This window comes from Oncorhynchus kisutch, linkage group LG6 (assembly GCF_002021735.2).
Source record: "Oncorhynchus kisutch isolate 150728-3 linkage group LG6, Okis_V2, whole genome shotgun sequence".
NCBI lineage: Eukaryota > Metazoa > Chordata > Actinopteri > Salmoniformes > Salmonidae > Oncorhynchus > Oncorhynchus kisutch.
The window spans coordinates 24,720,786-24,746,357 of record NC_034179.2 but is presented as its reverse complement, the minus strand read 5'-3'; the positions used below and the strand labels follow the sequence as shown (position 1 = coordinate 24,746,357).

General features: G+C 40.6%; 1 protein-coding gene across 1 annotated transcript; it reads left to right on the top strand.

The window, feature by feature from the left end:
• Positions 1–24,523, top strand: LOC109892557 (amyloid protein-binding protein 2-like). Its single transcript, XM_020485170.2, has 13 exons — positions 1–367; positions 780–868; positions 12,425–12,576; positions 12,659–12,782; positions 12,896–13,064; positions 13,168–13,257; positions 13,423–13,490; positions 13,585–13,690; positions 14,260–14,384; positions 21,482–21,567; positions 21,842–22,032; positions 22,303–22,468; positions 22,621–24,523. Exons 1-13 carry the CDS (start codon positions 230–232, stop codon positions 22,875–22,877), a joined length of 1,761 nt encoding a protein of 586 aa, XP_020340759.1. The 5' UTR covers positions 1–229; the 3' UTR covers positions 22,878–24,523.
• Positions 24,524–25,572: the final 1,049 nt, after the last annotated feature.

Genomic DNA, 25,572 nt, shown 5'->3' with positions numbered 1-25,572 from the left:
ATCCGGTGAAACATCTGTTTCTGTCTGATGGGACTGGCTCAGTGCGTATCCTCTTAGGAACATGGCCGATGATTAGTTAATGCTGGTGCTTAACCCGATGACAGACTCAAAACTGTTTTGCTACATGAGAAGGTACAAGAAAAAGGAGTTCAAACTTGGCAAGGTGGTTAGCTAACTAGCTACGGTAGATCGAGAGGGGGTGTCGCTTGCTGAAGAAAAGGAAAACAACATGGCGGCATTGGAGCTCGAATGGATCCCAGAGACACTGTACAACACTGCGATATCAGCAGTGGTGGACAATTACAGTCGATCGCGAAGGGATATTCGTTGCATCCCTGAGAATATTCAATTTGATGTGTATTACAAGGTACGTTCATAGTCTAGTTTGCTAACTATATAACGTAATGTTCGCGAGAAGTGACTCGTTTTTAGCTAACCTTGGCTATCAAACGCTTTGCAAAGCAAATCAACTGATTACTTGCTATCATGCTATTTAGCAAGCTTAACCATAAACCAAAGACTAATAGTCATCTGACGACAAAAACTGTTTGTTAACATGTCTTAAAATTGCATTTCTTGCTGAAGTCCTAAATAGTAGCACATGTGTTCATGATTTTAATTGGGAGTGTCTCTAAACATCCTATGTTGTGATCTGTGAAAACATTGTGTTTTGGACAGTAGTTAGTGGGATCTCACACTCAAATTCTACATGTTGATAATCATTCTCTGACACGCCTGTCCTTTTTTTGCTTTCATAACCTGTTTTCGTGTTTCCCCAGCTGTACCAGCAGGGTCGGCTCTGCCAACTGGGGGGAGAGTTTTGTGAACTGGAGGTGTTTGCCAAAGTTCTACGGGCATCTGATAAAAGGTACTTGTTTGGTTCTGTATAGGTCATTATCAATCAAATGTTACAATGTGGTGCAGAGCATTCCATTTGGCTGCTGGGGGGCATGGAGACCCCTGGCTCTGCTAAAACCATTGACAACTGCGTGATGTTTAAGGAATTGTTAAATAAATGTTATAACTAGGTCTATTTAGTTTCAATATAATCAACTCTTGAATAGCATAGACAGATCTATGAATTTAATTTTATTCCACATTTAGCTCTATTAGAGTTATACAGCAAGTAACAGCATGCTTTTCATGATCAGTAAACATCAATTGATCATGTAATTTCAGATATGTGAGGGTAACTTATCCATTTGGCATGTATCTAGCTAAACAAATTTATGCCATTTATCATTTAGCTTGCTTCATCAGAGATTAGGCTTTTGGAAAGATCCTGACATCGGCAAGTCCTGGTAATGTTGTCAGTCGGACTTCTGTCATCACCACTCTAGACGGAAAGCAAATCAAACAATATGTGGATATATCCATCTAGTTTATCACCTGAAAGTTAGCTTTTTAACTGACCATGTTGACATGATCTGTTATTCGCTAGCTAGCCAATTTGCAAACTGACGTGGTCCATCAGTCATGCCTGTCAGCAGCAATCGGGATTAAACACTCTTGAAAACAATGTTGAAAAGGGGATAATCTTAACTTCAATGGGTAGTCCTGCTTGTTGCCTTTGGAGTTCAGAGTGGACCGACTTAAACTCAATCATATGTTTGACATCTTAAATGATCTTGCTCCAAGTTATATGAAAAAACACATTGATATGGTCTATAACCAGCACAGTTACAATACCAGAGCTAGTGTTATGTCTTGTAAAATCACAAGAGTTAACAGTACTGCGAGGAGCACTTTTTTTCTATGCAGACATTTGTCTATGGAATAGCCTCCCCTTGGAGATCAAGCAATGGAAAAGTAGAATAGCTTTAAAAAGCAGGCAAAGGTTGTCCAACTAAGAGAAACCACTCCACTGTCTTCTTGTGCCCTTACTGCTGGTCAGGTTTATTTATTTGAAAGATGGGTACGATTGTTTTTTAAGGTTAGAAAATGTGTAATGAATATGTTTTGTTTTTTAAAGTTAAGGAAAAGTGCAATGAAAATTGCCACTTTAGGATGTTAATATACATTATTGTATTCATTTTGTTATTTTGGATTTCCTTTTAATAATAATGTGTTACAGTTTTTACCATCGAGGACCACTTTGGAAACAAGATGTTTGATTCTTACTTTTAAGTGCTATCATTTGGGTCCACATTGTAAATGTTTCTGTATATCTCTCTTACCCAAATAAATTAAATTCACTCAAATATCCTATTAATGGTGGCCAATATTGAACGATATTGTGAGGCTACCCACACATATCTGAAATTACATTATCAAATTATTTTTACTGAAAAGCATGGAGTTAATTGCTGTATAACTCTGATAGATCTAAATGTGCGTAATTGTGTTGCATGGTTTAATGAGACATTTGTCGTTCAGACTATGCTCCTCAACAGTTGATGATATTATAACAAAATAGTTAATATTTGTATTTAGCGATCCCTTGAAAACTGCAGGCAGTTGTCAAGGGTTTCAGCAGAGCTGGGGATCTCTTTGCCCCCTTGAAGGCAAATCAAAATCTCTGCACCTTATTGTGACATTTTATTGATAATGACCTATAGAGTGGTGAGGAGGAGGAGTCTACCGTGTCCGGAAGTGACTTCACCATTAATTTTCTGTATTCAGGGTTCACTCGAACATCGTTTTAAACTTTGTTTTACTATTGACAGTTGGAGCTGATTTTGGGATTGTATATTCACTGTTTAATCAAACTTTTAAAGTCAGCTCCTGATATCAGGGCATATATTCTTAAATATGTCTAGTTTTTGTCCTTATTGCCAAACTTCATGAATACTGCACCCTCAACTTCAAAACTCCTTTGCTAGTGTTGTGATGTTGTATTAGTTCATGTGACGACTGTCGAATGATTAAAGGTCTCTAATTGCGTGATTAACTGAATCAAGCAATTATTAACTCATTAACCTGGGGCACCATGGAGAAATTAGTTTTATTCAGTTTCTATTTCACAAATTAACTCTAAGAATATCAGAATATCGATTTAAAAAAAAAATTGAATTTGTGAAATAGAAACTGAATAAAACTATTTTTTCCATGGTGCCCCAGGTTAATGAGTTAATAATTGCTTGATTCAGTTAATCACGCAATTAGAGACCTTTAATCATTCGATAAGCAACAGTCGTCACATTAACTAATACAACGGCCCTAATTAATCAGTTAATCAGTTTCCTCTACAGTCTCATTCTGAATGTCGCATAATCCGGGAATCTGCACGGACCCGGGTCTCACCAATGAGTTCGTACCACACCAATCTTAGTTGAGTATTTATTTACTAGAAAGCTAAAATTATGATAAAAGATACACAACACACAGTCTAGGCTATTGATTAGAACTTAGTATAACGGGCCAACACACTATGGTGCGTGTCACCCAAAATGGGGATTTAAAAGGGAGAGAAAAAGAGAAAGTACACAAGAGAAATATACATTTGGGTGCATTTGTCAGCTATGCTTATTTTAACCATAGCCTTGCCCCAAACTGCCGCTCTTATGGGCCAGAATATAATGATGTAATTACGTGTGGGAGGTATCAGACGGGAAGCTCCGCGTGGGTCGTTTAGGCTTCTCAATGACGCACTTCTCAGGCGCAACTCTCTGGTCGTCCTCACAATGTCAGTGTCCTTTTGGTCTGATTCCTCGCCCTTGCTCTGGGAGGGATCTTCTGAGGGCAGACAGCTCTGTAGCTCAGGGCTCACAGCGTAGGAATGAAACAGTGTAGATACCACGATTCAATGGGTAGTGGAGGTTAGGTGGTCTGGCTTGAATTCACCTGCTTAGACACAGCTACTCATTAGTAGCATGAGTAGAAAAATATTTATTTGTCTTCAACCTTGGGTTGAGTTTTGGGTTCGTTGACTTTTTAGACCTTGGCTGCAGCTCGGGTCACTTAGTCTGATATGTTAATTCTTCACTCAGATGTCTTATACCCTCGGGTCAGAAGTGGGCGTAACCGCCTTTAGGGCAATTCTCTGGGCGTACCAAGTTAAGAGGCAAGGTCTAGATTTGACTCAAATCCATTTTTAGACAACTAACTAGAGGTCGACCGATTATGATTTTTCAACGCCGATACCGATTAATGGAGGACGCAAAAAGCCGATACCGATTAATCGGCCGATTTAAATAAAAAAACAAAAAAAACAAAAAAAAACAATTAATTAACACTTATTTTGACTTAATATAAAACATAAATAAAATCTATTTAGCCTCAAATAAATAATGAAACATGTTCAATTTGGTTTAAATAATGCAAAAACAAAGTGTTGGAGAAAGTGCTGTTTGAATGAATGATTACGGGCCTGCTGCTGCCCAGTCAGACTGCTCTATCAAATCAGACTTAATTATAACATAATAACACACAAATACGAGCCTTTGGTCATTAATATGATCGAATCCAGAAACTATAATTTTGAAAACAAAACATTTATTATTTCAGTGAAATACGGAACCGTTCGGTATTTTATCTAACGGGTGGCATCCCTAAGTCTAAATATTCTTGTTGCACAACCTTCAATGTATGTCATAAGTACGTAAAATTCTGGCAAATTAGTTCGCAATGAGCCAGGCAGCCCTAACTGTTGCATATACCCTGACTGCGTGCAATGAACACAAGAGAAATTACACAATTTCACCTGGTTAATATTGCCTGCTTACCTGGATTAGTAGTTATAACTAGTGATTATGATTGATTGTTTTTTATAAGATAAGTTTAATGCTAGCTAGCAATTTACCTTGGCTTCTACTGCATTTGCGTAACAGGCAGGCTACTCGTGGAGTGCAATGGTTAGAGCGTTGGACTAGTTAACTGTGCGGTTGCAAGATTGTAACCCCTGAGCTGACAAGGTGAAAATCTGTCGTTCTGCCCCTGAACAAGGCAGTTAACCCACAGTATCTAGGCAGTCATTGAAAATAAGAATGTGTTCTTAACTGACTTGCCTAGTTAAATAAAAGGTAAAAATGTAATTTATTCTTTTAAATAATCGGAAATCGGTGCCCAAAAATACAGATTTTCCGATTGTTATGAAAACTTGAAATCGGCCCTAATTAATCGACCGTTCCGATTAATCGGTCGACCTCTACAACTAACTTCACATTTCATCTTTACCAAAACATTCTCTTTGATTTGGACATTTTCCACACAACGTACAATATATAAACACCACGCATATCCTAGGAAAACTCTTAGTTACAATGTTTTTGTAATTACGTCAGCTATTAACCTTTAATAACAAAACAAAAATGACATACATTTTCATATTCCATCTATTGTCATGACCACCATTGTGGCTGACAGAAGAGGACACAGGAATGTTGTCTGTGGCCTAATATTTACCATGGGCGTGAGGGTTCATAAAACCCCCACATCTTCAGACCCCTAGATCTCTCCTCTGTTGGGGTTGAGAGATAATCTGTATGGTTGTGGTCTCCTGTAACCTGACCTGATCAGGACAGTCATGACACTAGTTATACAAGCATGTAACTAAGAAAGATTCTTGAAATAAATGTAAAAATGATTTATTGTTTTGTTGACGCAAATCCAAGTTCAGTTTTGAAATCCATTGGCGTAGGGTTAGCTGGATGTTTCTAACTGGTCTTGGAACTGTGACAACGGGCATCCTCTCCCCGCTTAGCTCAATGGGATATGTAGTGATATGATTTTGTCAACACAGCCACATATGTACACAGTCTTGTACCCTTATTTTTTCTAAACTGCTGATTTATATCAGACTTTATTAATATAACGAGTAATCCGGGAATGTCGGGTTAATTGACACGCAAAAATAGCGACTCTACAGAGCACAATGACTACAATGAATGGATAAATTACTTCTGGACATGGAGCCGAGGAGCTCCTCCTCACCACGCAATAGGAATCTGACCCCACAATTACGTGAAATGAAAGGGATCTGACAAGAGCCTTAAGCCAATGTTAAATGCCCTTGTCACACCATTGACAGATGAGCCTTTATGCTGCTGTTCTCATGTACAGTTGAAGTCGGACGTTTACATACACTTAGGTTGTAGTCATTAAAACTAGTTTTTCTACCACTCCACAAATTTCTTGTTAACAAACTACAGTTTTGGCAAGTTGGGTTAGACATGTACTTTGTGCATGACACAAGTAATTTCTCCAACAATTGTTTACAGACAGATTATTTAACTTTTAATTCACTGTATCACAATTCCAGTGGGTCAGAAGTTTACATACACTAAGTTGACTGTGCCTTTAAACACATACTTTGAGTCAATTGTAGGTGTACCTGTGGATGTATTTCAAGGCCTACCTTCAAACTCAGTGCCTCTTTGCTTGACATCATGGGAAAATCAAAAGAAATCAGCCAAGATCTCAGAAAAAAAATTGTGGACCTCCACAAGTCAGATTCATCCTTGGGAGCAATTTCCAAATGCCTGAAGGTACAATGTTTGCCTGTACAAACAATAGTACGCAAGTATAAACACCATGGAATCACGCAGCCATCATACTGCTCAGGAAGGAGACGAGTTGTGTCTCCTAGAGATGCACTTACTTTGGTGCGAGAATTGTAAATCAATCCCAGAACAACAGCAAAGGACCTTGTGAAGATGCTGAAGGAAACGTACAAAAGTATCTGTATCCACAGTAAAACGAGTCCTATGTCGACACAACCTGGCAGCTCAGCCAGGAAGAAGCCACTGCTCAAAAACCACCATAATAAAGCCAGACTACATTTCGCAACTGCACATGGGGACAAAGATCGTACTTTTTGGAGAAATGTCCTCTTGTCTGATGAAACAAAAATGGAACAGTTTGGCCATAATGACCATTGTTATGTTTGGAGGAAAAGGGGGAGGCTTGCAAGGCAAAGAACACCATGCCAACCGTGAAGCACGTTGGTGGCAGCATCTTGTTGTGGGGGTGCTTTGCTGCAGGAGGAACTGGTGCACTTCACAACATAGATTGTGAAATAAATAAAAGCTGAATTAAATCAGTTTCTCTACTATTATTCTGACATTTCACATTCTTAAAATAAAGTGGTGATCCTAACTGACCTAAGAGAGGGAATTTTTATTTAATTAAAAAAATGTTTTAACCAAGTAGGCCAGTTGAGAGCAAGTTCTCATTTACCACTGCGACCTGGCCAAGATAAAGCAAAGCAGTGTGACAAAATCAACAACACAGAGTTACACATGGGATAAACAAATGTACAGTCAATAACACAATAGAGAAATCTGTATACACTGTGCAAATTAAGTAATGGCAATATGGCAATAAATAGGCCAATAGTGGCGAAGTAATTACAATTGAGAAATTTACATTGGAGTGATTATATTTGCAGATGAGGATGTGCAAGTAGATATACTGGTGTGCAAAAGAGCAGAAAAACCAAAACAAATATGGTGATTTAGGTAGTTGGTTGGATGGGCTATTTACAGATGGGCTGTGTACAGCTGCAGTGATTCGGTAAGCTGCTCTGACAGCTGACGCTTAAAGTTAGTGAGGGTGATATAAGTCTCCTACTTCAGTGATCTTTGCAATTCATTCCATTCATTGGCAGCAGAGAACTGGGAGGAAAGGTGGCCAAAATAGGTGTTGGCTTTGGGGATGACCAGTGAAATATACCTGCTGGAGCGCATGCTATGGGTGGGTGTTGCTATGCTGACCAGTGAGCTGAGATAAGGCGGAGCTATACCTAGCAAAGACTTATCGATGACCTGGAGCCAGTGGGTTTGGCAACGAATATGTAGCGAGGACCAGCCAACGAGCGCATACAGGTCACAATGGTGGGTAGTATATGGGGCTTTGTGACAAAACGGATGGCACTGTTATTGACAAAACGGATGGCACTGTTATAGACTGCATCCAATTGGCTGAGTATAATGTTGGAGGCTAATTTGTAAATGACACCGCCAAAGTCAAGGATTGGTAGGACAGTCAGTTTTACGAGGGTATGTTTGGCAGCATGAGTGAAGGAGGCTTTGTTGCAAAATTGGAAGCCGATTCTAGATTTAACTTTGGATTGGATATGCTTAATGCGAGTCTGGAAGGGGAGTTTACAGTCTATCCAGACACCTAGGTATTTGTGGTTGTCATATTCTAAGTCAGAACCGTCCAGAGTAGAGGTCGACCGATTAATTGGAATGGCCGATTAATTAGGGCCGATTTTAAGTTTTCATAACAATCGGTAATCATCATTTTTGGACACTGATCATGGCCAATTACATTGCACTCCACGAGGAGACTGCGAGACACGCTGACTACCTGTTATGCGAGTGCAGCAAGGAGCCATGGTAAGGTGCTAGCTAGCATTAAACGTATCTTATACAAAACAATCAATCTTAACATAATCACTTGTTAACTACACATGGTTGATGATATTACTAGTTTATCTAGCTTGTCCTGTGTTGCATATAATCGATGCTGTGCCTGTTAATTTATCATTGAATTACAGCCTACTTCTCCAAACGGGTGATTTAAGAAGCGCATTTGCGAAAAAAGCACTCGTTGCACCAATGTGTACCTAACCATAAACATCAACGCCTTTCTTAAAATCAATACACAAGTATATATTTTTTAAAGCTGCATATTTAGTTAATATTGCCTGCTAACATGAATTTCTTTTAACCTCTCTAGGGTACGTGGGACGCTAACGTCCCACCTGACCAACATCCAGTGAAAGTGCAGGGCGCCAAATTCAAACAACAGAAATCTCATAATTAAATTCCTCATTCCTCACATGTATTATACACCATTTTAAAGATAAACTTGTTGTTAATCCCACCACAGTGTCCGATTTCAAAAAGGCTTTACGACAAAAGCATACCATGTGATTATGTTAGGTCAGTACCTAGTCACAAAAAAACACAGCCATTTTTCCAGCCAAAGAGAGGAGTCACAAAAAGCAGAAATAGAGATTAAATTAATCACTGACCTTTGATGATCTTCATCAGATGGCACTCATAGGACTTCATGTTACACAATACATGTATGTTTTGTTCGATAAAGTTCAAATTTATATCCAAAAATCTCTGTTTACATTGGCGTGTTATGTTTTGCCTCCAAAACATCTGGTGAAAGTGCAGAGAGCTACGTCAATTTACAGAAATACTCATCAATAATGTGGATGAAAATACAATTTATGCATGGAATTAAAGATATACTTCTCCTTAATGCAACCACTGTGTCAGATTTCAAAAAAGCTTTACGGAAAAAGCACACTGGAATAATCTGAGTACAGGGAACGGAGCTAACTCTCACGGGCGCGCGCCTGACTGAGCACATGGCCTTCTGGCAGACCCATGACTCAATCAGCTCTCATTCTCTCCCACATCACAGTAGAAGCCTGAAACAAGATTCTAAAGACTGTTGAGGTCTAGTGGAAACCTTAGGGAGTACAATATGACCCCACAGACACTGTGTATTGGATAGGCTAAGACTTGAAAACCTACAAACCTCAGATTTCCCACTTCCTGGTTGGATTTTTTTCTCTTGGGTTTTTGCCAGCCATATGAGTTCTGTTATACTCACAGACATCATTCAAACAGTTTTAGAAACTTCAGAGTGTTTTCTATCCAAATCTACTAATAATATGCATATCCTAGCATCTTGGCCTGAGCAGCAGGCAGTTTACTCTGGGCACGCTTTTCATCTGGTTGTGAAAATACTGCCCCCTACCCCAAAGAAGTTAACTAGGGAAATTGTGTCACTTCTCTTGTGTTCTGTGCAACAGAGTCAGGGTATATGCAGCAGTTTGGGCCGCCTGGCTCGTTGCTTCAAGCATTGCGCTGTTTATGACTTCAAGCCTATCAACTCCCGAGATTAGGCTGGCAATACTAAAGTACCTCCAATAGTCAAAGTATATGAAATATAAATGGTATAGAGAGAAATAGTCGTATAATAACCACAACCTAAAACTTCATCCCTGGGAATATTGAAGACTCATTTTAAAAGGAGCCACCAGCTTTCATATGTTCTCATGTTCTGAGCAAGGAACTTAAGCGTTAGCTTTTTTACATGGCATGTAATTGCGGTTTTACTTTCTTCTCCAACACTTTGTTTTTGCATTATTTAAACCAAATTGAACATGTTTCATTATTTATTTGAGACAAAATTTATTTTATTGATGTATTATATTAAGTTAAAACAAGTGTTCATTGTTCATTCAGTATTGTTGTAATTGTCATTATTACAAATATATATAAAAAAAAATTGGCAGATTAATCGGTATCTGCTTTTTTTTAGTCCTCCGATAATCGGTATCGGAGTTGAAAAATCATAATCGGTCGACCTCTAGTCCAGAGTAGTGATGTGATCTTAGAATTTCTCACAATCAAATGTCGACTGCATTATCTACCAAGAGAATTCTCTTCAATTATAATCGCAGCCGCATATATCCCCCCCCCCCCCCCCCCAAGCAGACACATCGACGGCCCTGAACAAACTTTATTTGACTCTATGTAAACTAGAAACCACATATCCTGAAGCTGCATTCATTGTAGCTGGGGATTTTAACAAGGCATGCTTCAAGTGGGCCACCATTGTTCCTGTTCCCAAGAAAGCTAAGGTAACTGAGCTAAACGACTACCGTCATCATGAAGTGCTTTGAGAGACTAGTCAAGGACCATATCACCTCCACCCTACCTGACACCCTAGACCCACTCCAATTTGCTTACCGCCCCAATAGGTCCACAGACGATGCAATCGCAACCACACTGCACACTGCCCTAACCCATCTAGACAAGAGGAATACCTATACGAGAATGCTGTTCATCAACTACAGCTCAGCATTTAACACCATAGTACCCTCCAAACTCGTCATCAAGCTTGAGACCCTGGGTCTCGACCCTGCCCTGTGCAACTGGGTACTGGACTTCCTGACGGGCTGCCCCCAGGTAGTGAGGGTAGGTAACAACATCTCCACCCCGCTGATCCTCAACACTGGGGCCCCACAAGGGTGCGTTCTGAGCCCTCTCCTGTACTCCCTGTTCACCCACGACTGCGTGACCATGCACGCATCCAACTCAATCATCAAGTTTGCAGACGACACTACAGTGGTAGGCTTGATTACCAACAACGACGAGATGGCCTACAGGGGGGAGGTGAGGGCCCTTGGGGTGTGGTGTCAGGAAAATAACCTCACACTCAACGTCAACAAAACAAAGGAGATGATCGTAGACTTCAGGAAACAGCAGAGGGAGCACCCCCTATCCACATCGACGGGACAGTAGTGGAGAGGGTAGTAAGTTTTAATTTCCTCGGCGTACACATCCCGGACAAACTGAATTGGTCCACCCACACAGACAGCATGTTGAAGAAGGCGCAGCAGCGCCTCTTCAACCTCAGGAGGCTAAAGAAATTCGGCCTGTCACCAAAAGCACTCACAAACTTTTACAGATGCACAATCGAGAGCATCCTGTCGGGCTGTATAACCGCCTGGTACGGCAACTGCTCCGCCCACAACAGTAAAGCTCTCCAGAGGGTAGTGAGGTCTGCACAACGCGTCACCGGGGGCAAACTACCTGCCTTCCAGGATACCTACACCACCCGATGTCACATGAAGGCCATAAAGATCATCAAGGACAACAACCACCCGAACCACTGCCTGTTCATCCCGCTATCATCCAGAAGGCGAGGTCAGTACAGGTGCATCAAAGCAGGGACCGAGAGACTGAAAAACAGCTTCAATCTCAAGGCCATCAGACTGTTAAACAGCCACCACTAATATTGAGTGGCTGCTGCCAACAGACTGACTCAACTCCAGCCACTTTAATAATGGAAAAATTGATGTAAAAATGTATCACTAGCCACTTTAAACAATGCCACTTAATATAATGTTTACATACCCTACATTTCTCATCTCATATGTATATACTGTACTCTATACCATCTACAGCATCTTGCCTAGGCTGTTCTGTACCATCACTCATTCATGTATTTATATGTACATATTCTTCATCCCTTTACACTTGTGTATAAGGTAGTTGTTGTGAAATTGTTAGGTTAGATTACTCGTTGGTTATTACTGCATTGTCGGAACTAGAAGCACAAGCATTTCGGCTACACTTGCATTAACATCTTCTAACCATGTGTATGTGACAAATAGAATTGGATTTGCTGGGCGAGCGGGCAGGTAGGTGAGGGCAGCGATCGGTTCAAGAGCATGCATTTAGTTTTATTAGCATTTAAGAGCAGTTGGAGGCCACAGAAGAAGTGTTGAATGGCGTTGAAGCTCGTTTGGAAGTTTGTTTACACAGTGTCCAAAGAAGGGCCAGATGTATACAGAATGGTGTCGTCTGCGTAGTGGTGTCGAGATTCAATGTCAGGATTTGTGAAAACTGAGTTTAAATGCATTTGGTTAAGGTGTATGTAAACTTCCGACTTCAACTGTATGTTTGCATCACGTCTTTATGCCCTGTCTTTGTGTGTGTGCCTGCAGACACCTCCTGCACCACTGCTTCCAGGCCCTGATGGATCATGGGGTGAAAGTCGCCTCCGTCCTGGCCAACTCCTTCAGCCGTCGCTGCTCCTACATTGCAGAGTCTGATGCCCATGTGAAAGTGAAGGCCATTCACTTTGGCTTTGTTTTAGGTAGGCCCCTGCACCCATCAACTTTCATCACTTTTCTTCAACTTTTGTGTCTGGTTCTACTAATGTTGACCCTGTCCTGTAGGTGGCTTTCTGTCTGACGCAGGCTGGTATGGTGATGCAGAGAATGTGTTTCTGGCATGTCTGCAGCTGTGCACACTGCATGATGAGGTTCTGCACTGGTACCGTGCTGTGGAGTGCTGTGTCAGGTAAGTTGGTCCCAGAGAGTTAGTATATTCTGTTCTGATTCTAGTTCTATGGCTGGTAACTCCTAGTTTATATTTGCCCACAAAAGCTTGCTAGACTCAACACTTTCTCTTAGGTTGCTTCATGTCCGGAATGGCAACTGCAAGTACCATCTTGGTGAAGAGACTGTCAAGTTGGCCCAGCTGTACATGGACAAACTGGCCAAACATGGTCATCAGGCCAACAAAGCTGCACTCTATGGAGAGCTGTGTGCTCTGCTCTTTGCTAAGAGCCTTTATGATGAGGTATTTTGCATTAAAGAGATACTTTATATCAAGTGGTGGTTAGATTTTTTGGGTGTTCTGGTTTTTCCTGTAGATATCATCACCTATATCATGTCTTGTGCAGGCCTACAGGTGGTGCATAGAGGCAATGAAAGAGATCACAGTGGGTTTGCCTGTTAAGGTTGTGGTAGATGTCCTAAGACAGGCTTCCAAGGTATGAGTGCTCCCTTTTCCTGTGTTAGACTATGAATGGATAAACAAATACTTTTTGAGATGTTCCCATACGGTCATATTAGCCACTGTAATACTGTATTAGTAATTTATGCTGCTTCAGACTGTAGTTGGCACTTAGCGTGGTTTCATGTGTTTGGACCTACAGGCCTGTGTAGTAAAGAGGGAGTTCAGGAAGGCAGAGCATCTGATAAAGCATGCTGTTTTCCTGGCACGGTAGGTTAGTTTCACAACACTGTGTGTTGTAAAATGTATAAGCTAGTATTTGTCTGTCTCCTTCACTAATGTCTGTTTCCTTATTGTTTTGCAGTGAGCATTTTGGACACAAGCATCCCAAGTATTCAGACACTCTCCTTGATTATGGTTTTTATTTGCTGAATGTGGATAACATCTGCCAATCAGTTGCAATATACCAGGTGAGAGAGTTGGTCTGAGCTGTACAGTTGAAGTCAGAAGTCTACACACACTTGGGTTGGAATTAAAACTAGTTTTTCAACCACTCCACAAGTTTCTTGTTAATAAACTATATCGTTTTGGCAAGTTGGTTAGGACATCTACTTTGTGAATAACACAAGTCATTTCTCCAACAATTGTTTACAGAGATTATTTCACTTATTGTGGGAAGCTTGTGGAAGGCTACCTGAAACGTTTGACCCAAGTTAAACAATTTAAAGGCAATGCTACCAAATACTAATTGAGTGTATGTAAACGTCTGACCCACTGGGAATGTGATGAAAGAAATAAAAGCTTAAATAAATAATTCTCTACTATTATTCTGACATTTCACATTCTTAAAATAAAGTGGTGATCCTAACTGACCTAAAACAGGGAATTGTTATGAGGAATAAATGTCAGAAATTGTGAAAAACTGAGTTTAAATGTATTTGGCTAAGATGTATGTGAATTTCCGACTTCAACTGTAGATTGACAGCAGAGAGGGGAGGTGTATCAAATGTGTGATATTGAAACTGTGTTAATATTGCAGACGGCTCTAGATATCCGGCAGTCGGTTTTCGGGGGAAAGAATATCCATGTGGCCACAGCACACGAGGACCTGGCATACTCCTCCTATGTGCATCTGTACAGCTCTGGCAAATTTGACAATGCACTGTGAGTAATCGTTTTGTCACCATTGAGACAATGACTTATCAACGACCCAAGCCCACCTCAGCTAATCCCTACCATTGTGACGCAGAGTTGTCATAATGCTTCAGCAAATGTGCAATATATCGGTAGACACAATATAAGTAACCTAATTTATGTCCCTTTAACTGCCGTAATGCCTCTACTGATTTTACAGCTATTGCATGCAGTAATCATGTGCCTTTGAACCAGATTTATACTGTTAGCATTAAGCCGGTGAGCCCTAGGAGGAAGTCCACTGTGTGAAGCGCACCCTGCACTAACACAAAGAACATGAGCACATCTACTGCTGCTAAGCTTCCCAGTAAAGCAATAAAGCAAGCAAGCATCCTGGAAGAAAAGTGCTCAAAATAGCCCACGTAAACATATGTAGCTTAGAAAACAAGGTTCATGAAATCAATAATTTGCTAGAAACGGATGACATTCATATTCGGACTATTTCTGAAACTCACTTAGATAATACCTTTGATACAGTTGAAGCAGTACAATGTTATAACATTTACAGAAAATATAGAAATGCCAATGGTGGAAGTGTTGCTGTTTATGGTCAGAACCACATTCCTGTAAAGATTAGAGAGGTTCTCATTTAAATACTGTTGAAGTAATATGGCTACAGGTTCATCTGCCTTACTTAAAGCCCATTCCAGTGTGAATCTCCTATAGATCACCAAGTGCAAACAATCAGTATCTGGATAACGTGTGAAATGCTTGATAATGTATGTGATATCAACAGAGGTATATTTTCTGGGTGATTTTAAATATTGGTTTTCATCCAGCTGCCCACTCAAGAAAAAGCTTTACACTGTAACCAGTGCCTGCAACCTACCAGGGTAGTTACAAACAGCACAGTAATTAAATCATCAACATGTATTGATCACATCTTTACTAACGCTGCAGATATTTGCTTGAAAGCAGTATCCAGATCCATCGGATGTAGTGATCACAATATAATAGCCATATCTAGGAAAACCAAAGTTCCAAAGGCTGGTCCTAATATTGTGTATAAGAGGTCATACAAGAAGTTTGGTAGTGATTCATATGTTATGGATGTAAAGAAGATGTTGGTCCGTGGTGTGTAATGAATAGAAAACGGACAATGCACTTGACATATGAAATTGCTTATTCAAGTTAATAATAAGCATGCACCCATTAAGAAATTGACTGTGAAAACTGTTAAATCCCTGTGGATTGATCATGAATGGAAAAATTGTATGGTTGAGAGGGATGAGGCAAAAGGAATTGCAAATAAGTCTGGCTGCACAACTGATTGTCAAACTAATTGCAGATTGAGAAGTCATGTGACTAAACTGAATAAAAAGAAACTACACTATGAAACAAAGATAAATTAAATAAAGAATGATTTGCTAAGGATTTGCACATTTTTTTCCCAATTATCTCCTAAAATGACATACCCAAATCTAACTGCCTGTAACTCAGGACCTGAAGCAAGAATATGCATATTCTTGATACCATTTGAAAGGAAACACTTTTAAGTTTGGGGAAATGTGAAATGAATGTAGGAGAATATAACACATTAGATCTGTTAAAAGATAATACAAAGAAAAAAAACACGTTTTGTTATTTTTCAGCCCAGGCATAATTTAGGTTTTGGACACTAGATGGCAGCAGTGTGTGTGTGCAAAGTTTTAGACTGATCCAATGAACCATTTCTGTTCCAAATGTTGTATCAAGACTGCCTATTTGGTTTATTAATACATTTTCAAGTTCATAACTGTGCACTCTCCTCAAACGATAGCATGGTATTATTTCACTGTAATAGCTACTATAAATCGGACAGTGCAGTTAGATTAACAAGAATTTAAGCTTTCTGCCGATATCAGATATGTCCATGTCCTGGGAAATGTTCTTGTTACTTACAACCTCATGCTAATCGCAATAGCCTATGTTAGCTCAACTGTCCCGAGGTCGGGATACCGATCCTGTAGAGGTTAAATGACTTTTTTGGGGGGGGGGGGGGCAAACTCACCTCCATCATTCTTTTAATCAGATGGCTCATTCATCACAAAACCAACTGATATTGCCAACTACTTTAATGTTGAAAAGATGGCGCTGGAGAAGAAGGCTGACGTTTTACGTGTTCCTATCCAATTGTGTTTTTTGTTTGTTTCTTTGTGTTTAGCTTATTTTTTTACTTATTTTGTACATAATATTACTGCTACTGTCTCTGATGACTCAAAATAACTTCTGGACACCAGAACTGCGATTACTCACCACGAACTGGCAGAATCCTTTATTTCCTTTAAATAGCCTGGCGTGAATGACATACTGCTTTCCCGGGAACAGGCCCAGATCCCTGTCATTTGCGTGAAGAGAAAAAGGGGCTAGAGGGCAGGCTGCCTTCTGAGAATTCGTAGACGATCGAATAAACCCCCACTGCCTTCCATTCTGCTAGCAAACGTGCAATCTTTGGGAAAATAAAATCGATGACCTATGCGGAAGATTAAACTATCAAAGGGACATTCAAAACTGTAATATTTTATTCTTCACGGAGTCGCAGCTGAACGACGACATTATCAACTTACAGCTGGCTGGTTATACGCTGTATCGGCAGGATATAACAGCGGCGTCTGATAAGACAAGGGGCGGTGGACTATGGATTTTTGTAAATAACAGCTGGTGCACAATATCTAAGGAGTCTCAAGGTTTTGCTCGCCTGAGTTAGTGTGGTCTACAGCTTATCATGAGATACTCTATCTACAGTGGTTGCTCCACTAAAAGTTTTGCAATGATGCTGCGGGATTTAGAGGTAATCTGTGGTTTAGTACGGTACCCTGTGTCACCACTTCATTGCTCCAGACCAGTGCAAGGGGGAGTTAGAGCACTGATTATGCTTTTGGGTCCTACTGTGTATCTAACTGACAATTAATGGGTGACATAAACCTAAATAGAAACTGATAATTGTGCACTTTTGTTTTTACTTCATTATTACTTACTAAAATTGTTACACTAAGGTTTTTATTGTGTTAGGAATATTTTGCTCTTACTGTAGTACTGTAGCCCACTTCCGACCGGTCGTGTTGTACTGCGCCTGGGTGGCACAATGTTCTGTGTTGCTACAGATGCTGGTTCAATACCCGTGCTGGCCTTGACTGGGAGATCCATGAGATAACTAGGTTTTTAGTTTCTCTCCCTCTAAAAACAGAAATAATATTAAATAACAAACTGGCTTTACTTACAAATTAGTAACAATGTCTCACCCCATGTTCAAGAATGGCCTTTTCTCACTCATTTTGTTATTTGAAAACGAAATCATCTCCAAAATATTTTTTTAAACAAAGCAATTTATTATTATTAATTTAGAATTATATTAAATCTCCTTGGATATTCTCACAGATATATTATTAACCATGTTATTAGCAGGACTATATATATTGGTCATGGCTCCTGAGTGACACACAATAGGATTGCCTTGCAGTTCTCCAGCTGTATCCACGCGAGGTTCAAGGCACGAGGGCAGGGGGCATGGGATGGGCCGCAGAGCCGTGCACAGAAGACAGACCTAGCCAATGGGGAAGGGAGGATGGGGGTGGACCCCCACCCCTCCACACTATACAGAGCAACACATTTTTAAGGGGAATTGCACTAATAATGGCGCTGACTAGGGAAACGTTCTCGCTGTTTTAGCAGGTAGCTGGACAATAGATTTGCATAGATGGAGGGTAGAGGGAGAATTCTATCGTCAAATGTATTTCTAAGTTAACTTAGGTTCTAAGTAAGTAATAATATTCAATGTATCACATCCGACCGTGATTGGGAGTCCCATAGGGCTGCGCACAATTGGCCCAGTGTTTCTCTCCCTCTAAAAACTGAAAAATGTTTTGGCCTTTATTCAGATTACAATCGCTCACTATTGTTTTTTTGAAAGCTAAATAACCTCCAAAATATATTGTTTATATATTATCAAGTTGATGGCACAGTCATATAGCGGGCACCTACATAAAGCTGAGTAACTCACTCATTCATGGCTTTGGATCCAAATAAATACGTACCAACATGCTTTCTGATCGTCTTTTAATAAAGAAATGTTTTGGTTAAACTGACCCGGACAGCATGTACGGTATTATAATAGCCCATTTATGTTATTAGCAGGCTATTAGTAGGACAATATACATTTAACAACACCTCTCTGTATTTTGATACTTTGTGGATGGGGCCTCCAGAGTGGCACAGTGCAAAATGCATTGCTAGAGATGCAGGTTCGATACCCGTGCCGGCCACCACCGGGAGACCCACGAGGCGGCTTTTATTTTTAATTTAGAATCCTTCATTCCTCAGGTTTTCTTGGAATAGAAACACTATAATATTAATCAAACAATTAATATCGTCTACCCAGAGATTTTCCATCTGTATTTTTCGTAGCTGTCTACATACCACCACAGACTGATGCTGGCACTAAGACTGCACTCATTGAGCTGTATTCCGCCATAAAAGCAAACAGGAAAATGCTCACCCGGAGGCGGCGCTCCTAGAGGCCGGGGAAAGGAATGCAGGGAAAGGCTTCTAAACAGCTTCTACCCCCAAGCTATAAGACTCCCTGACCATTTGCATTGCCCCCTCTCTTTTACACCGCTGCTACTTTATCATTTATGCATGGTCGCTTTAATAACTCTACCTACAAGTACATATTACCTCGACTAACCGGTGCCCGCGCACATTGACTCTGTGTCGGTACCCCCTGTAAATAGCCTCGCAATTGTTATTTTACTACTGCCTTTTAATTAATTGTTACTTTTATTTCTTATTATTTTCTTTTTTTTAAACTGCATTATTGGTAAGTAAGCATTTAATTTCACAGTGACTAATTAAAATTGTGACTAATTAATGTGACTAATTCAAATTTGATTAGATTTTTTTTAATTTGGCAAGATTCGCAAACTTAGGCATGACATGCCAGCAACAAATTCTGACACTACATATCCAAGTCGATCTGACCAAATTATGACAGACAAGCATTGTAGTTTTGAATTCTGTGAAGTTCGTGTGGAAGAGGTGAAAAAATGATTGTTGTCTATCAACAATGACAAGCCACCGGGGTCGGACAACTTGGATGGAAAATTACTGAGGATAATAGCGAATGATATTGCCACTCCTATTTGCCATATTTTCAATTTAAGCCTACTAGAAAGTGTGTGCCCCCAGGCTTGGAGGGAAGCAAAAGTAATTCTGCTAAGTCCCCTTTACCAACCCTTTAGTAAGCTTTTGGAAAAAATAGTGTTTGACCAGACAATGCTTGTACAGTAAACAAATTGATAACAAACTTTCAGCATACATATAGAGAAGGACATTCAACAAGCACAGCACTTACACAAATGGCTGATGATTGGCTTAGAGAAATTGATGATAAAAAGATTGTGGGGGCTGTTTTGTTAGACTTCAGTGCAGCTTTTGACGTGATCGATCAATGTCTGTTGCTGGCAAAACGTATGTGTTATGGCTTTACACCCCCTGCTATATTGTGGATAAAGAGTTAAACCGGAGTGTCTATATGCAGATGACTCAACACTACATGTCAGCTACTACAGCGACTGCAATGACTAAAAGACTTAACAAAGAGTCACAGTTAGTTTGAGTGGGTGGCAAGGAATAAGTTAGTCCTAAATATTTCAAACTAAAAGCATTGTATTTGGGGCAAATCATTCACTAAACCCTAAACCTCAACTAAATCTTGTAATAAATTATGTGGAAATAAAGCAATTTAAGGTGACTAAACTGCTTGGAGTTACCCTGGACTGTAAACTGTCATGGTCAAACATATTAATATCACAGTCACTAAGATGGGGAGAAGGGTGTCCTTAATAAAGCGCTGTTCTGCATTCTTAACAGCACTATCAACAAGGCAGGTCCTACAGGCACTAGTTGTCACACCTGGACTATTGTTCAGTCGTGTTGTCAGGTGCCACAAAATAGGACTTAGGAAAATTGCAATTGGTTCAGAACAGGGCAGCACGGCTGGCCCTTGGATGTACACAGAGAGCTAATATTAATAATATGCACGTCAATCTCTCCTGGCTCAAAGTGGAGGAGATTGACTTTCACTTTTACTTGTATTTAAGAGGTGTTGAATGCACCGAGCTGTCAGTTTGAACTACTGGCGCACAGCTTGGACAACCATGCATACCCCACAATACATGCCACAAGAGGTCTCTTCACAGTCCCCAAGTCCATAACAGACTATGGAAGGTGCACCGTATTACATAGAGCCATGACTACATTCCTCAACTCTATTCCACATCAAGAAACTCTATTCCACATCAAGTAACTCATGGAAGCAGTAAAATTAGATTATAAAAAACACCTTATGGAACAGCGGGGACTGTGAAGCAACACAAACATAGGCACAGACACACGATAACATACACATGATACATACACATGGATTTAGTACTGTAGATATGTGGTAGTGATGGAGTAGGGGCCTGAGGGCACACAGTGTGTTGTGAAATCTGTGAATGCATTGTAATGTTTTTCAAATGGAATATACTGCCTTAATTTTGCTGGACCCCAGGAAGAGTAGCTGCTGCTTTGGCAGCAGCTAATGGGGATCCATTATAAATACAAATTCCACAGGGCTCGGCAGTATACCATATTTTACTATATACACCGGTATTGATGCATGGACTGGTTTGGATTTTTACTTTACCTTGTATAATGGTATTTTAATGTTTGATTTGTTAAGTGTGTAAATGCCACTCTGCCCTGTGTAATGTCCATTTTTATAGTTTATTCTGTTTGCTTCTTGAGTTGTCTCTCCCTCCTTCCACACACACCAAGCCCCACCCCCATCATACCCTACTCATAAAGCATAAAAAAAGTGAACAATATTGTGCTGATATTTAGGCCATGTCGCTCAGCCCTATGTCACCATCTCTTATGACCTTAAATTTAGACCAAGGTACTTGGTTTCCATTCATGTTATGTACTCTTACTTGTATTCCAACCTCTGAAGTTCATTCAGGCCATGTTTGTGCTTTAGCTTCTGATGTAACTGTGTCACGGAGTTCAATCTGTTCCCCTGCTGTGCCCTCTGGGTATTTTGCGTACAGATTCCATGCAGAGCGGGCCATAGACATTATCACTCACATTCTCCCGGAGGATCATCTGCTGCTGGCCTCCTCCAAAAGAGTCAAAGGTAAAAACGGCTTTCACAACTATCTGTGTACTCCTGTTCCCCGGCCTCTGTGATGGGCACACGGATGTCTGTGAATCTCACGTGTATCCAATACGTTCAACTGCGGTAGAGTAAATTAATGTAGAGGATTTGTTTTATCATGGAGGTGATAAGATGTCTGTAATTTGGAGAATAAATAGATTGGATCAGTAGATATCTTTCATTTCCTAACTAACTTGTTCAGATGACCATCTGACTCTGTCTTCTTTCTGACTGTGTTGTGCTGTTCCCTCAGCTCTGATCCTGGAGGAGATTGCTATTGACTGCCACAACAAGGAGACAGAGGAGAGGCTGCTCCAGGATGCCCATGACCTCCACCTCTCCTCTCTCCAGCTGGCCAAGAAAGCCTTTGGGGAGTTCAATGTTCAGACAGCGAAGCACTATGGCAACCTGGGCCGCCTCTACCAGTCCATGAGGAAGTTCAAGGTCAGATCATCCCTCCCTTTCATCCAAGTGTAGAAAACATGCAGTGGTTGACATCTGACATACTGTCATCCTATGCTCTGTCTGGTAAACTTCCATCCAAATCTTCTCCACAGTGTTTACCAACCCTGTGATTTCACTTTGATAGCAGGAAGTGAATCCTCTTTCTAAGGAGGCTTAAATGTCACAGGGGCTCTGAGGTTTTATGGTAGTTGAAAATGTAGACCCCAAGGCTGTGGATGACTGAGTTCTCACTTAACCTGTTTGTTTCAGGAGGCAGAGGAGATGCACATCAAGGCCATCCAGATCAAGGAGCAGCTTCTGGGTCAGGAGGACTATGAGGTGGCTCTGTCTGTGGGCCACCTAGCCTCTCTCTACAACTACGACATGAACCAGTATGAAGATGCAGAGAGGCTTTACCTGCGCTCCATTGCTATCGGTCAGTCTTCAGGCTAGATTGGGGTCTATTCTTCCCTTGTGTACTCTTCTTTTTTTGTAATCTATTCTTCCTCATTCTACTGTTCCATATTCTTACTAGTGTGTGTGTGTGTGTGTGTGTGTGTGTGTGTGTGTGTGTTTCCCCCCCTGCAGGTAAGAAGCTGTTTGGGGAGGGCTACAGTGGACTGGAATACGACTACAGGGGCCTAATTAAACTTTACAACTCTGTGGGGAACTATGAGAAAGTCTTTGAGTACCACAATATTTTATCCAATTGGAACCGGCTGAGGGACCGGCAGTTTGCTGTGGCTGATGCCTTAGAGGACGTAAACACCAGCCCCCAGGCCACCGGGGAGGTGGTGCAGTCCTTCCTACTGTCACAGAACAATGGGGCTGGCCCACCTGCTTAGGCTCACCACACAGACACACACATGCCCACATACTGATAGAAACGCTAAAGGTGTTCACGGCTCACTTACATTTGTTGAACACACCCTCTCCACATCAAGCTATATGGTTGGCTATGGGAAAATGCCTGTGGAATGCATATAATCTAGTGTTTTTGTCCTCACTTTTGCGCCCAACGGGGGCATTCTCCTGTGATCAAACCGGTATTGAACATTTGATGAAAGGAACCTCTTGCCATCCACTTCGCATCACCTAACATTGCTCTCATCACCTTCAGTCTTCTGTAAGAGGAATTGAGAAAAGGGGGAAAAATAAAACAACGACATCATAGTGTGTTCTAGCTCTAGAATAGGAATTGGTTTGTTTTCGGCTTCATTTTTGGTCAGCGCTTGCCCTTATTTGACCATTGGGATGTCCCCTACAAGCATGGATGGAGCACCTTTTTACTTTGGCCAATTATAAAGAGCAAGTTACTTTTTCTGGGTGGAATCCTTATTTTATTGTTCTAATGTCATGAGGGAGTTTACAAAAGAGTTTTCATCCATGGACCAAATCTTCAGTTTCCTTTTTGCAACACCTGTTTTTGTCTCCATCTAAAGACGTTGGCGCAGTCTTTATGCTTGTGCTTAAAGGTTGTCCGTGATTTGATGAATTTGAAATGCACCAGTGTGTGTATTAAATTTGACCACAATTGTGCTCAGTAGATTTGTTGTTGTTGCACTTACATGTAGTTTATTTGAAAGTGTACGTGGGTACTTTTTTTTTTTGGAATTAAAATGACAAGTATTTCTAAAGAATTTCATATAGCTAAACCAAAAACAGGTGAGCTTAAACCTGCTATTCAGATGACTCCCTCCCTGTGTTCCAGTGCAAACACCCAGACGGAGGTCCTCTAACATCGTCCCCAGGCTATTGTGCATATAAGCCTGGTACATCGATTCAAAGTTGGCCTTAGTGGGAGTGACCGTACGGAGTAAAGTATTTGTCATTTAATTTTAGCGAATCACACAACTGCGAGGCATGGCTCTGTGCTTGTGGTATGCTAGCGTACGTGGGAGGGTTGTGGGAGATGATTGGTTGTTAGATTAAGCCTATGCTTCAGGAGTTTCTCCCGGGCATTCTGTACTGGCTAACGAAGGTCAAGTTTGACCCGTTGGACTACCAGACTCTTCGGGGATTTGGGCGGCTGAAGTGTCTGGGAACGAGATTAGGGGTCCTCAAACACCATTAACAATAGAATAGGCCTTGTGTTTTCATTTTAGAAACCATTTGCCTAGTGAAGGATTACCTATTCCAAAGTAATGTAGTAAGTACCCCATTGTGTGTGGACTAGGTCAATGGAAATTATTGCCTTGTTTTTGAACAAATGCATGTCTGTCTAATGGATGTTATTGTTACATGTGCTGTTATGTTTCAACTGAAGTCCAAGCCTTCGCCTTAAAGGACGATCAGCCAAAGGTGCTCTTGTTCTGGTTCTTAGCATGCTTGCTTTCCAAATACCCACACTGGAGAGAGACAGCAAGGTCATATGTTTGACCTGACACACTACCGTTCAAAAGTTTGGGGTCACTTAGAAATGTCCTTGTTTTTGAAAGAAAAGCACAAAAAAAAGTCAGTTAAAATGACATCAATATTGATCAGAAATAGTGTCGACATTGTTAATGTTGTAAATTACTATTGTAACGGGAAACTACTGAGTTTTAATGGAATATCTACATAGGTGTACAGAGGCCCATTATCAGCAACCATCACTCCTGTGTTCCAATGGCACGTTGTGTTAACTCATCCAAGTTGAACATTTTAAAAGGTTAATTGATCATTAGAAAACCCTTTTGCAATTATGTTAGTACAGCTAAAAACTTGTCTCAACATCAACAGTGAAGAGGCGACTCTGGGATGCTGGCCTTCTAGGCAGAGTTCCTCTTGTCCAGTGTCTGTGTTCTTTTGCCCATCTTAATCTTTTCTTTTTATTGGCCAATCTGAGATAAGGCTTTTTCTTTGCAACTCGGCATCCCGGAGTCGCCTCTTCACTGTTGACGTTGAGACTGGTGTTTTGCGGGTACTATTTAATGAAGCTGCCAGTTGAGGACTTGTGAGGTGTCCACTCTAATGTACTTGTCCTCTTGCTCAGTTGTGCACTGGGGCCTCCCACTCCTCTTTCTATTCTGGTTAGAACCAGTTTGCGCTGTTCAGTTTATTGGCAATGTCTCCCATGGAATAGTCTTCATTTTTCAGAATAAGAATAGACTGACTAGTTTCAGAAGAAAAGTCTTTGTTTCTGGACATTTCGAGTCTGTAATCAAACCCACAAATCCTGACGCTCCAGATACTCAACTAGTCTAAAGAAGGCCAGTTTTATTGCTTCTTTAATCAGAACAACAGTTTTCAGCTGAGCTAACATAATTGCAAAAGGGTTTTCTAACACAGGAGTGATGGTTGCTGATAATGGGCCTCTGTACGCCTATGTAGATATTCCATTAAAAATCTGCCGTTTACAGCTACAATAGTCATTTACAACATTAACAATGTCTACACTGTATTTCTGATCAATTTGATGGTATTTTAATGGACAAAAATTGTGCTTTTCTTTCAAAAGCAAGGACTTTTCTAAGTGACCCCATACTTGTGAACGGTAGTGTATACGCTCAGTGACTTTCAACTTGGCACCGTCATAGGATGCCACGTTTCCAACAAGTC